The 14,382-nt window shown below is 44.0% G+C and overlaps 1 protein-coding gene across 4 annotated transcripts in view; it reads left to right on the forward strand.

Moving 5' to 3' along the window:
* The window catches only part of LOC115480836 (apoptosis-inducing factor 3-like), a 123,873-nt gene that overhangs the window by 71,879 nt on the left and 37,612 nt on the right, over positions 1-14,382 (forward strand). For all 4 annotated transcript variants that reach the window (XM_030219767.1, XM_030219769.1, XM_030219770.1 and 1 more), the window contains 5 exons: positions 1,816-1,928; positions 8,410-8,496; positions 10,493-10,584; positions 11,549-11,679; positions 13,752-13,867. In XM_030219767.1, coding sequence (XP_030075627.1) covers positions 1,816-1,928; positions 8,410-8,496; positions 10,493-10,584; positions 11,549-11,679; positions 13,752-13,867 — 539 coding nt within the window. The remainder of the gene's footprint in view (positions 1-1,815; positions 1,929-8,409; positions 8,497-10,492; positions 10,585-11,548; positions 11,680-13,751; positions 13,868-14,382) is intronic.

Raw genomic sequence — 14,382 nt, forward strand, 5'->3', positions numbered from 1 at the left:
CCTGGCTAAACGCACGTGTGCCATGGATGCCCGCACAGACTTCAGATGGCAGAGGAGAGGGAAGGGAAGGGAGACTTTTCAGACAGGTTGATTGACCCAGGCAGTGGCCACTTCCCTACTTAGCTCATTTTCAAGGTTGTCCCTCCTCATGTTCAGCATATATAAAGGGTAAAACCATTTCTAATGTTTGTTTGATCCCTGGTTATTGAGGACGAAAGAATGCAGATAATTTAACCGCTTCTGTGGAAGTGATTACGGGGGTTATTTCACTTATATTGTTTAATGAATCTGGGTTTGAGCAGTTTTGTGTTGTTTTATTTACAAATCTAAGATACGTCATCCTGCAGCCCCCCCCCCCCCCCCCCCCCCCGGCTGATGTTCACGTGGTTTTGTTTTTCTCTTTCTGGATTTGGGATAGTTTATTCTTTGCCAGGAGACAGGACTCTGCTGGTTTTTGCCTATCTCTCTAGGGCAGGGGAAAGTGGTAAGGAGCCCACTCCATCTCAGCGAGACTTCAGTTTTTGGGTGGGCCTTGGGGTGGACTGGGTGGACTCCTCCCCCTGAGACAGTAAAAATGAATACATTGGCTGACGGACATCCCCATGCTCCGTTAGCAAGAGAGTCCTCTTTGGATTCTCCTCCCCCCCCCCCCCACCAAGTAGTCTCATCCCCGCTGCAGTCAACAGCGTGTTTACAGCCGCCGACACTGGCACTGCCCCTCCCCCATGCACTCTCAGTTCAACCAGCATCCCACCCCCCATGCTCACATGCGTGAGAGGAGGGAAATACTGTTGGCAGCTGCAAACACACTGCTGACTGTCACAGGGATGAGACTGCTTGACGGGGCCTGAGGATCCCCGCCAGCTAATCTAACTGGGTGGGCCTGAAGTGAAGCTGGGTGGGCCCCTACCCCCCTGGGCCCACCCATGGCTATTCCACTGTCTCTTCCCCCAATCTGTCTGCCCTGCAGCCCGGCCCCAGCTCTTAATGTCTCCCAGGCCTCAGTTTCTCTCTTCCCTTCAAACCATCATCACTCTGTCTCTCTCTCCCTCTTCCACTCCCTCCCTTCTCATTAGTCCACTCACACTCCACCAGTCTCTCTTTTCCCCTACTGATCTCTGGGCTTTGAGCCACTATCCTTCTGCTGAGGCTCTGGGCTCTGTCTCCATTTTCCCACTGCTACCCTGCTAATCTTCTGGACACCACCTCACTAACCTGTATCCCACGTGCCTCCCACTGCCCTGCTGATCTCCTGGTCCATGTAGATCCCACGCTGTGGCTGATTACCTGATTTTCCAGCCTACAAAAGCAGACCATAGTTTAGCATTTATTCTTCTATTCCGCATGTGTCCAAAAATCAGGTTCAGTGCGGATTACAATTTAAAGACTGTGGGTAGAAACCGGAAATTTCAAACAAATTGTACAGTTTAATCAATGCATCAGCTAAGTCTGCTAACACATAACAAACTTTTGAAATAGAAAAGTTTTAAAAAGTTTTGTAAATTTCTTATAGTCTAAATATCAGCAATTAACCAGGCAAGTGATGACTCCGTCCCGGAAACGCCTCCAAGATAACCCGTTTAGCGTTAGATACTAACCGGACATTATCGGTGACTGTAACTGGATAAGTGTCGCTGAAAATGAGCGGTTAGGTCAAGCAAACGATTTAATTTGCCAAGATCTCTTTCTGGCTGGTTAAATTGCTTTGATTTCGGCCTCTACAGATTTAGCCGTTGCAGGTGAACATAACTTCCTTTGAATGTCGGTGAAGAGATTTCCTTTGTTATTAACGCACTTCTGGTCTTCTACCTCTAGGTCCAGCTGGATTACTGTGTGCAGAAACATTACGGCAAGAGGGGTTTTCCGACAGAATTGTAATGTGTACAATGGAGAAGTATTTACCCTACGACAGACCCAAACTGAGCAAGGTTCGTGGAGTCTTTCCTTCACATTCTAGTAAACTCAGGTGTGGGACAGCTGCAAAACTGTGTCCAGCGGATGAGGACGTCAGGATTTTAGCAGCTGAATATGGACCCTGAGACTGAATGGCTCTGAGTCTGGTCAGGTACTAATAGTAGCAAAACACTGAACTCTCATACACAACAGTCTCCGGCTCACGTCACAGTGAACGTGCGTCCAGACTTTGGAATACATCATCCTTGATAGTGCATCTGGCCCCCTGACTTGATGGGGCTGAGGGTAACCCATCGGGTGATTATGTGTGACAATACTATCAAAATCTCCTCCACACAGAACAATGATAAATGACTCCTGTAGGCCAGGAGCATAGCCAGACCTTGATTTGGGGGGGGGGGGGGGGGAGACACTTTTTGGCCTGCCTCCCTGCTGCTGCTGCATGATGGTACCTTGGACGGCAGGGGTCCCCAACCCCCGCCAGCTGAAGCATTTGTCCCATGCTGGTCTTGCATTGCCTACCCTGCTCTGTTCTCAGTCGCGCCGTGCATGCTCGTTTTCATGAAATGGAGCATGCGCAAAATGTTGCGCGTGTTCAGTTTCACTAAAATGAGTGTGCATTGCACAACTAAGAGCAGGGTAGGCAATGTGGCGAGGCCAGCATGGGACAAACGCTACAGCTGGTGGGGGTTAGGGACCCCGCCAGCCAAACCAAGGACTCCAGAGCCAATTTGGGAGGGCCCAGGCCCCACCTCGGCTGTAGGACAGGCAGAGCAATCCACACAGGAAAAGTAACTAAGGGGGTTGATAGACATTTCTATAAAAATACCCATTCTATAAAAATACCTCCTTTCTATAAAATACCTCCATTCTATAAAAATACCTCCTTTCAGTGCATTTTAAACCCATATGTTGCCATTTTGCACATAGAAGTTCATTTTATATATGTGCAGGTGGCGCCTATAGTTTCTAAAGTTTGAACATGTAGCGTTGGTGGGTGACTCCAAAGGGAAGTCTGCTCTGTGGAGCTTGCATGGATCAAGAGGCAGGGAGTAAAACTTCCACCCTCCCAATTAAGACATTAAGGGTGCAGTTATCAGTATGGGCTACTGTTAAGATCTTATTTTAACACTAACTCAGGTCCATTTTATGCAGTGAGACCTAGATACTAATAACTGAGGTTAACAGTAAAATAACACATTTTAATGGAGCCCAGGTTGATAACTCCCCCCCCCTTAATTAAAGAAAAAAGCAATGTCTCTAGAAAGTGAAATCACTGCTCTATGTAATAAAAGTGAGCCAAGTATAGGACAGTCAAGCCATTGTGACATCACTCATGAGGTTGGCTCCTATTGGTGGACTGAGGCATTATGACATCACAATCTCTGCTCTGGTTACCAAAGACTGAAACTCTTCATATTAAAGGGGGAAAGTTATCAACGTGGGATACCCTTAAGAAGTGTTATGTTACCACTAACTGGTCCCATTTTGTGCAATCAGACCTAGTTACCAATAACTGGGGTTAAAGTAGCCCACGTTAACTTCTCCTTTCATTTTTTTTTTTTTTACTTTTTTTTTTTTTTTTTTTTTTTTTTTTTTTTTTTTTTTTTTTTTAAATTTAAGTTTTATTAATTGTTATAACAAAGGTAAACAACGTAACATATTCATAACATCATACATACCACGGTTAAACTATACAACATATAAAGTTCCTTCCCCCCCCCCCCCACATCCCCTCCAACCCCCCCAACCCCTCCTCCCCCCTAGTATATAGTCTCGGGAACCTTCTTACTGCTAACTGAGTGGTTACAAGTAAATGCATCAGAACCATGTCATACCATCCTCAATGAGCATTAATAAGCAAGCTTCTACCCCTTGGGCTGAGCACTTGAAGATAAGGCATCCATATCTGAAGAAATTGTTTCCTACGTTTAGGTGATAATTTTGAATCTCTAGCCTCCCAAGAAGCTAAATGGTGCACCTGATTGCGCCAATGCCAGTAGGCAGGCGCTTCCGGCGAGGTCCAATATTGCATTATACACTTTCGCGCTACCAAACACAACTTTCTACATAACAGAGTTGCTGGAGCACACAAAGGGGAAAAAGCTCTTGGTCGATCAAGCAAAAACTGACCCTCTGTTCCCTGTATTTTATATCCTAGTCTGATCAGATACCCTCGTATCCGCTGCCAAAATGCATGCACTTTTGGGCATTGCCACAATGCATGGTAGAAGGAGCCTGGAACCCCCCCACATTTGGAACAGGCAGTACTAACCAAACCCAACACATGAGGCCCGTTGCGCTGTGGACATATAACCCGAAGGACTATCCTGTACCCACATTCTCTTAATCTTTCATCCTTTACTAACCGCCTCAATCCTAGTAAAGTAGCCTCCACATTCCATGATGTCAAGGAATATCCCAGATCTTGCTCCCATTTATGCTTGAGGCCCTCATATCTTCTCTGTGGTATACGCCGAACCAGAGCCCCATACAAATCAGAGACCAAATGCCTAACAGGTACCAGCTCTTCAAAAAAACCACGGATCCGGTTCCCCCAACGACCCCTTAAAGAGGCTTGATGCAAGGACCTCATATAATGCTTGACTTGTGCAAATGCAAACCTATTACCCCAGGCCACTCCCACCCTATCCTGTATAGCTTCAAATGGCAACACCTCCCCATCATCCTGCAACAAATGCTCTAATTGCACAATTCCCTTCTGCGCCCAGATGCCAAAAATCGGATTGTCCATTCCTGCTGGAAACATGACATTACCCATAATTGGTAATAAGTCAGTGATATGAGGTTTTCCCCCTAAATGATGCACCCACCAATGCCACACCTCACGAAGCGGCTGCAACAAAACACTATTTTTAAGCCTGGGGGGTATTTTGGTAAGAGGCAGGTGTAGAAGCGCCATTATATCGTAAGGGGCGAATAAAGCTTGCTCTAAAGTTGTGGGTGTATAAAATTGAGTGGATTCCAACCAGTCCCCCAGATGGCGCAGCAAACATGCTTGATTATATAAGAACAAATCTGGGAAACCTATACCACCCTGCCTCCAACTCCCAACTAATAAATCCTGATTTACTTTAGGTTTTTTCCCAGCCCAACAAAAACGACTAAAAAGTCGCGTTACCCGTTTCAGATCTTTCTGCAGCAATCGAAGAGGCAAAGTAAGTAAATTTTATTGATAACTCAAAGTAAGCATACACAATAATGCCAATTTACAAACAATAAAAAACTATTCATGAACTATACAGCTTATAAACTACCCATACCCCCCCCCCATCTCTCCCCTCCCCTTCCCATCCCCTCCATCCCACCCCTGTACCACTCAAATTCCAAAAACTTTGTATAAATTCAAGGAAGTACAACAGTACCAATAATCCAGAACTGTTTAGCAGATTACAGATTATGTATTGAACTTTGTACTCTATGTAAAACAGCTTATTACAAAACAGAGAAAATCAATATGCATTAATAAGTAAACTCCGACCCCTGGGACTTAGAATCTGAATATAAGGCATCCATATCTGAAGAAATTGTTTTCTACGTTTAGGTGACATCTTGGAATCTCTAGCCTCCCAAGATGCTAAAAGGTGCACCTGATTACGCCAATGCCAATAAGCGGGCGTTTCCGAGGAGGTCCAATATTGCAATATACACTTACGAGCTACCAAACTCAGCTTTCTGCATAGCAGAGTTGCAGGAGTACTCAAAGAGGCAAAAGCCCGTGGGTGGTCTAGCAAAAACTGTCTCTCCGTGCCCTCAATTTTATTCCCAAGTTTAATCAAAAACCCCCGAACTCGCTGCCAAAATGCTCGCACCCCTGGACACTGCCATAACGCGTGGTAAAAGGAACTATGACCCCCCCCACACTTAGAACAAGCAGCATCAACCGTATCTGACACATGAGCCAACTGCGCTTTAGACATATAACCCCGAAGAACTATTCTATACCCACATTCTCTCAACCGTTCATCCAATACTAATAGGCGAATACCCTTTAAAGTAGCCTCCACATTCCATGAAGTCAATGAGGACCCCAGATCCTGTTCCCACTTATACTTAAGACCCTCAAATGTTCTCCGAGGCTTACACTTAACCAATGCTCCAAACAAATCAGAGACCGAATGTCTAGCAGTTTTCGTCCCTTCAAAAAATTCTCGAACCCGGTCCCCCAATCGACATCTCAAAGAAGCCTGATGCAAAGACTTCATATAATGCGTGACCTGCGCATAAGCAAACCTATTACCCCAGGCTACTCCCACCTTGACTTGAATAGCCTCAAATGGCAACAACTCCCCATTATTCTGCAACAAATGTTCTAAACGCACAACTCCCTGCCGTCCCCAGGCCCCAAAATTCGGCAATAAGTCAGTGATATATGGATGTCCTCCCAGTCGTCGCACCCACCACTGCCATACCTCACGAAGCGGCTGTAGCTGTTTTTAAATCTAGGGGGTACCCTACTCCTAGGCAGATGAAGAAGCGCCATTACATCATATGGAACAAAAAAGGCCTTTTCTAAATTTGTGGGTGTGTAAAAATGAGTCGATTCAAACCAATCCCCCAGATGACGCAATAAACACGCCTGATTATATAAGAATAAATCTGGTAATCCTATGCCACCTTGTTTCCAACTCCCAACTAACAATTCCTGACTGAATTTTGGCCTTTTCCCCGCCCAACAAAAACGACTAAAAAGACACATTATCCTTTTCAGATCTTTCTGCAACAAACGGACTGGCAAAGTTTGCAGAACATACAACCACCGGGGAAACAACGTCATCTTTATTAAATTTATACGCCCCATTAATGACAAAGGAAGATGCATCCAAGCATCCAACTTAACCTTAGTGTCATCAATTAGAACCTTTAAATTTATTTGATAGAGTACAGAGGTATCCATGGCAAGCCGAACCCCCAAATATTTGAAAGATTCATCAGCCCACCGCAGTGGGAACTCAGGTCCCCAATCCTGCTGGTTCACTTCTGGGGAGGCCAAGACTTCAGACTTATCCAAATTTAATCTAAAGCCAGCATAATCCCCATATTCTCGAAACGTCTCCAACAATGCCTCCAACGATTCTCTTGGGTTCGTGATATGTACCAAAAGATCATCTGCAAAAGCAGCAACCTTGAACATTTGAGACCCCACATGTACACCTTTAACCAAGGGATTCTCCATAATATCTCTTATAAGGGGATCCAATGTCAAAACAAAAAGAAGCGGTGATAATGGGCACCCCTGCCTGGTGCCCCGCCGGATGGGAAAACTTTCTGATTCAAGTCCGTTCACCAATAATGTTGCACTAGGATTAGCATACAGTACACGGACCGCATCAACAAACCACCCAGAGAAACCATAACATTCTAAAGTATCAAAAAGGAACTCCCAGCGAACCTTATCAAAAGCTTTCTCCGCGTCAAAACTAATCAGCAATGACGCCAAGTGTCCCTGCGAGCTATATTCTAAAGAGGCCAAGATCGCTCGTAAATTTTTGCTCACAGCTCTTCCTCTTACAAACCCCACCTGACTATCATGTAACAGTCGAGGCAGCAAGCAACCCAATCTATTTGCTAAAATTTTCGCCAATAACTTTGTATCATAATTCAGTAAAGAGATAGGGCGATACGACATCGGTTCTAAAGGGTCTCTCCCAGGCTTAAGCAACAATATGATCTGTGCGTTGTTCAAATATGAAGGCATCTCCTGATTCCCTATTAAAGAAAAAAGAAATGTTTCCAAAAATCAGAATCACTGCTATGTGTAATAAAAGTGAGCCAAGTATAGGACAATCAAGCCATTGTGACATCACTGATGAGGCTGGCTCCTATTGGTGGAATGAGACTTATGACATCACAATATCAGCTCTGGTTACCAAAGACTGAAATTGTTCACACTAAGAGGGGAAGTTATCAACGTGGGCCACTGTTAATGGGTTATTTTACTACTAACTGGTGCTATTTTACCACAGGTCCAGTTTATGTAATAAGACCTAGTTCCTAATAACTGGGGTTAACAGTAAAAGAACACATTTTAATGGAGCCCATGTTGCTAACATCCCCCCCCCCCCCAAGGAATATAATGTAAGTTTCCAAAGGACATCCTGTTCTAATCCCTTTCTTTAGTGCTTTAGTGCATCAGGCCACTATTTACAGCAGAGTCTTCAATGTCGCCTTCTTCACCTAATCACTACATCTCTTCTCAGGAAATCTCATCTACCCCAACTTGACATTTCGTCCTTTAGATTGTAAGCTCTTCTGAGCAGGGACCGTCATTCGTTAATTTGTACAGCACTGCGTAACCCTAGTAGCGCTCTAGAAATGTTAAGTAGTAGTAGTAGTAGTAGTAGTAGCAGCAGTAGTCTCTGGAATGAGGACAGTGGTAGCTGAAAAGATTGTCAATCCTCCCCCCCCCCCCCCCCCCCCCCCCGACCTGTTAGGATGCTTAAGAACATTACTTTATTGCATGTTTTTCTGCAGTCCATGGATTCTCAACCAGACCAGATTGCTCTGCGCTCCAAGGAATTCTTCCATACGTATGATATCGAGGTCCTGATGGACATGCAGGTAAAGTATTGGGGTGTCTTTGGGTGTGCTTACTTATTGATTGGGATTTATTAACCACCTCTATGAAGAGATTCACCCAAGACGATGTACAGCAGGTACAGTTAAAAATAACGCTTACAATTTTGTTAACAGTAGAACAATAGTAAAGATGACCAAATATAAACATAAATACAGTCCATGAGGTAGACTTGGATATGGCAAATTGAAACCTAGTAATAGGACTAACATGAAACAGTTCCAGAAATATATACATTAAACCACACAGTAAAACAATCATAACAGAAATATGATAAATGTCATCACAGTACAAATGATACCATAATAGACAGCAAAAAACAACAACATTCAAATAACAGATATGATATCAGAATAATACCAATGAAACACCTAATAAGCACATACTATTTATGTATTTTTTGCTCACACCTTTTCACTAGTAGCTCAAGGTGAGTTACATTTGGGTACTTTTGTCTGTCCCTGGAGGACTCACATTCTAAGTTTGTACCTGAGACAATGGAGGGTTAAGTGACTTGCCCAAGATCACAAGGAGCAGCAGTGGGGTTTGAACTGGCTACCTTTGAATGTCAAGACTGGTGCTCTAACCGCTAGGCTACTCCTCCACTCAAGCATTCAAATAACATAGATGTAATACAATGCCAGCATAATACCAGTGAAACACCTGATCGACATCAGAACAACCAAGTAACATAGATATGATGCTAATTCTGTTCCCACAATGTAATAAAACATCTTACCATGTAGCTAAGGGGGTAAATGCAGTTGAGATATACAGATGGGGACAAGATGTGTAGTACAAAATCATTGGGCTAAATAGATGGATGGCTAAACTGAAGAAAAATTGAATGTACAGTTCGAGGAGATATGAGGAACTGGTCTAAGTTACCGGGTGTGTAGCCAGCTAGTCTAGGTGTGGAGGGAGTGTGTAGTCAGTCATCATGTGTGTTAAAGGCTTGGGAGAAGAGCCAGGCTTTCACCTGCTTCCTGAAGTAGAGGTAGTCTCGAGTTAGACGTAGCCCCTCTGGGAGTGAGTTCCAGAGCGTGGGGGCTACTCCAGAGAAGGCTCACTGGCAGCTATCACATCGTACAGTTTCTTTTGACGAAGGTACAGATAGTGATGATCCTTGAGAGGATCTTAAAGGTGTGTAAAGGGCTATCTTGTTCTTTAAGTACTCCAGCTCATTTTTCCTGAGGACCTTGAAAATTTAGGCCTGTAAGTTACTGGTAGCCAGTGTAACTTTCGTAGGAAAGGTGTGATGTGGCCACACTGCTTGCAGCCTTCTATCCGTTGAGCTGCAGTATTCTGAATTAGTTGGAGCTAGTGCAACGTCTCTTTGTTTTGACCAGTGTACAGGGCATTACAGTAGTCATGTTATCATGACATGGACCACTGTGGTTAGACTCATCTTTTCCGTATGTAGAGAGAGATTTTGCAGAATGTTAAAAGTTGTTTGAATTTGCAGGATCAAAGTCAATGATGAGTTTAGCAGCATCCCAAGATTCCTGACCTGTGATTTCAGGGGAAGTTTCTACTTCCCAATTAGTATTTTGAAGCCAGTTTTTTTTTTTTTTTTGTTACATTTGTACCCCACGCTTTCCCACTCATGGCAGGCTCTATGTGGCAGGCAATGGAGGGTTAAGCGACTTGCCCAGAGTCACAAGGAGCTGCCTGTGCCGGGAATCCAACTCAGTTCCTCAGCTCCCCAGGACCAAAGTCCACCACCCTAACCACTCCTCCACTCCAGTTATCTGTCCACTTTTGTTAGGAACCCACAGAATCTCTGTTTTGCTTGGGTTCAATTCTACCGTGGAATATGTTGACAGAAGATGTTCTGTGCCTTATTTCACCTGTCTTTAAGACTCCGTTACACTGTTCCTAAAAGCGCGTTCAAGTGCTCGAATTAAGAATCCATTGTTTTCAGAAGAAGATTTTTCAGTAATTAATTGCAGATGGTTCACGCTGAAAATCTTCTTTCAGGTTGTATCTGTGGATGCCAAGAGTAAGGTGGCTGTCTTCAAAGATGGATTCAAGATGGAGTATAACAAACTGCTGATAGCCACTGGGAACACGTAAGTTACACACGCAGACCAGCGCAGGCCAGTATTGGGTTATCATTGCATGCTCAGTGCCCCTGCTATCCCCATCCCCGGGTCACATCCTCAGGACACAACCCAGCCACTCAGGTGTCAGGATACCCACAATGAAAACTCGTGAGAGAGATTTGCATACAATGGAGGCAATATTCATTGTGGATATCTTAAAAAACAGACTGGCTTGGTGTGTCCCGAGGACTGGGTTGAGAACCCCCGCGTTACAGGACAACGTATCCTAGTGCAGGGGTAGGCAACTCTGGTCCTCGAGAGCTGCAGGCAGGTCAGGTTTTCAGGATATCCACAATGAATACACAGGAGATAGATTTGCAAGCACTGCCTCCATGGTATGCAAATCTATCTCCTGCATATTCATTGTGGATATCCTGAAAACCTGACCTGCCTGCGGCTCTCGAGGACCGGAGTTGCCTACCCCTGGCCTAGTGCAACCTTTGAGTCAGGGAATCAGTTCCGGCCAAATGCTGCATTTGTTCCATGATTCAAGTCAGACACAGAGGAGACGAGAACAAAGACAGAGGCTCTGAAATGTATGATGTGGAAGTATTTACAGAATAATGCATAGTGTATTTTCAGCAGTTATACATTCATACACACCATTATTCTGATCCAGTGGTTCCCAAACCTGTCCGGGTTTTCAGAATATCCACAATGAATATTCATGAGACAGATTTGCGTGCACTTCCTCCACTGCATGCATATCTCTCTCATGAATGTTCATTGTGGGTATCCTGAAAGTTTGACGGGCTAGGGATCCATTGTTCTGATCATTACATGCGTATTCAATGTAAAAGGTTACTGCCTACTTTATAAAGTTATCCCCTGAATGTTTTGCCAGTCTTCTTGCGCTGTTTGAGGCGTTATTAATTGTCAGAGCTTCAGTTAGGTAAATGAGGTGCATTAAACTTCCTTCTGGCTTTTACAGACCCAAGACCCTGGCATGTAAAGGGAAAGAAATTGACAATGTCTTCACCCTGCGAACACCGGAAGATGCCAACTGGGCAGTCAGACTAGCCAGCGGCAAGAATGCTGTCATTGTGGGCGCTTCCTTTCTTGGTGAGCTGCGCTGCCCTCTATAATGACACTACCAGATTCAGGCACAGCATACACTATCCTGCCCTCACAATGCAGGTGCAGGGCTCCCCCGGAGGACGTGGCCAGATATAGCAACAGTGTATTCGGCAATCCAAAAAAGCAAATAGGATTATTTGGACAAAATGGAAAATATCGCAAGGCCTCTCTCAATGCAAGTTCCTTGAGTATTGTGTGCACTTTGGGTCATCCCATCTCAAGAAATTGATAGTACAATGTGACCAAAATGAACCATGTGAGGAAAAGCTAAACAGGTTGATGAAGAGAAGGCTGAGAGGAGCTAGGATAGAGGGCTAAGAAATCAAGAGCAGGAAGGAACAGGTGAAAAGTGAATGGCAGGTGCAGATTTAAAACAGAGTCGAGAAAATACTTTTTCACTCAACTCTCAATCAAGCTGTGAAATTTGTTGCCAGAGGATGTGGTCAAGGCATAGAGGCATAGCTGGGTTTAAAGGGGATTAGGATAAGCGGATAAGTCCATAGATGTGTTTAAAGATAAGAGGAGAAGTCCATGGCTGGGTTTAAAGGGGATTTGGATAAACAGATGATATCCATAAATGGGTTTAAAGGGGATCAGGATAAGTGGATAAGTCTATGGCTGAATTTAAAGGGGATCAAGATAAACACATAAGTCCATGGTTGGGTTTAAAATGGATAAATCCATAGATGGATTTAAAGACAAGCAGAGAAGTCCATGAATGAGTTTAAAGATAAGTGGAGAAGTCCATGGCTGGATTTAATGAGGATTAGGATACGTGGATAGTTCATAGTTGGGTTTAAAGAGATTCAGATAAGCAGACAAGTCCACAGATGGATTTAAAGATAAGCGGAGAAGTCCATGGCTGGGTTAAATGGGGACCTGGATAAGCAGATAAGTCTGTAGCTGGGTTTAAAGGGATTTAGATAAGCGGAAAGTCTATAAATGGGTTTAAAGGGGATCAAGATAAGCGGATAAATCCATAGCTGGGTTTAAATGGATTTGGATAAGAGAATAAATCCATGGCTGAGTTTGAAGGGGATTTGGATAAGTGGTTAAGTCTGTAGGGAATTTTTGTCCAGGTAGGCTTGGGAAAGCCATCACTTATCCTGGGGACTGAGCAGCAACATTAACTCTGGGGTTTGCCTTGTAATACTTAGTGACCCATATGGTGGGGCTGGGCTTGATTGAGCTTTGGTCTGATCTAACAAAGCACAACTTAGCTGATGTTCTAGCTTTTCAGCTCCTTCCTTAGATCATTCTGTAGCGTTTCTCAGTATACAACTTTGAAAAAGGAAACAGTAAAGAGTCACGCATTTGATATGTGGTACAGCCAAAGCATTTCACATTTATGATTGTGGACTCACAATCTAAGTTTTTGTACCGGAAGCAATATGGAGTTAAGTGATTTGCATAGGATCACAAGGACTCTCAACATCAAAATAAACAGGATTCAAAACAAAAAATATTCTCCCCTTTTACTAATATTTATACTCTATGGAAAATTAAATGTCATCAGTAATTAATATCATGAATAAATGAATGTGAAGGTGCTCAGACTCTGCAACCCAACTCAGCTAAAAGCCGAACTCTTAAAAGTGTCAGTCATTGCACCAACCAGCCCTAAGAGAATATTATCAATCCACGATCTAAAGCTAAACTTAATGTATGATGTCAGTCTTGATTGTAGAGGGCTGCAATCTTATTTTGCTGAATCAGTTGGAGTCAAACATGTATTTCCAAAGCCAACCTTGGTGAGTAAAGTATAATTCTCAAGATTCTGATCACAAGGAGCTGCATTGGGAATTGAATCCACTTCCTCAGGATCTTAGTTTTGGGGAGTTGAACCCACTTCCTCAGGACCTCAGTCTACTGTATTAACCATTAGGTGGCTCCTCCATGAGAAAGCCCGGGGCTAAACTCAGCTTTTTCCACTCCTTTGGAACTGGTGTCATCTGCATAAGGGCCAGTGGCTGAGTACTGGAGACCAGTTTATCCCCCGAGGCAGACATGGCAACTTTCAGGAACACATGTGTTTTTGTTTTCTCATCCTTCCCCAGGCATGGAAGTGGCAGCGTACCTGTGTGAGAAAGCCCATTCAGTGTCGGTGGTGGAGCTGGAAGACATTCCCTTCAAGAGGTTCCTAGGGGAAAAGGTTGGGCGAGCAATCATGAAGGTATAAACTGCATCCTGTTTCCATGGAGTGGTTAAAGAAATCCATGTCTGTTGCTTCCAATATATACTTAGTTCATGTGTGTTGCATGTACATAGCTGTGAGTTTTTAAAAGGTAATTATATAAGCTGTTTCTATGGGTATAAAGTGCTTTATCCACAGCCATGAGTATTTATTTATTTAATTTGTGATACCATTTTTCAAGAAGTATATCCAGTGGTGTGCTGGAGCAGGCTCTCACAGGCTCGCAAGAGCCGGTTGTTAAGTTTTTAAGAATTTTGGGAGCCGGTTGTTAAAGTAGGGCCCTCCATGACTACCTTAACAACTGGCTCCCAAAATGTGGGCTTGGGCCCCCTGCTGAATTCACTTTTACTTTGCTGGTGGGGATGCTGAGCCCTGCCAGCCAAGTAAATAGACTACTGCTGCTTCCCACTCCTTGTTTCCAGCTCTGGGCAGCAGGCTGGGACTTCTCCAGCATGTGAGAGAAGTTCCAGCATGCTGCTCAGAGAAAGACGTTG

The sequence above is a fragment of the Microcaecilia unicolor genome, chromosome 11 (assembly GCF_901765095.1).
Source record: "Microcaecilia unicolor chromosome 11, aMicUni1.1, whole genome shotgun sequence".
NCBI classification, from domain to species: domain Eukaryota; kingdom Metazoa; phylum Chordata; class Amphibia; order Gymnophiona; family Siphonopidae; genus Microcaecilia; species Microcaecilia unicolor.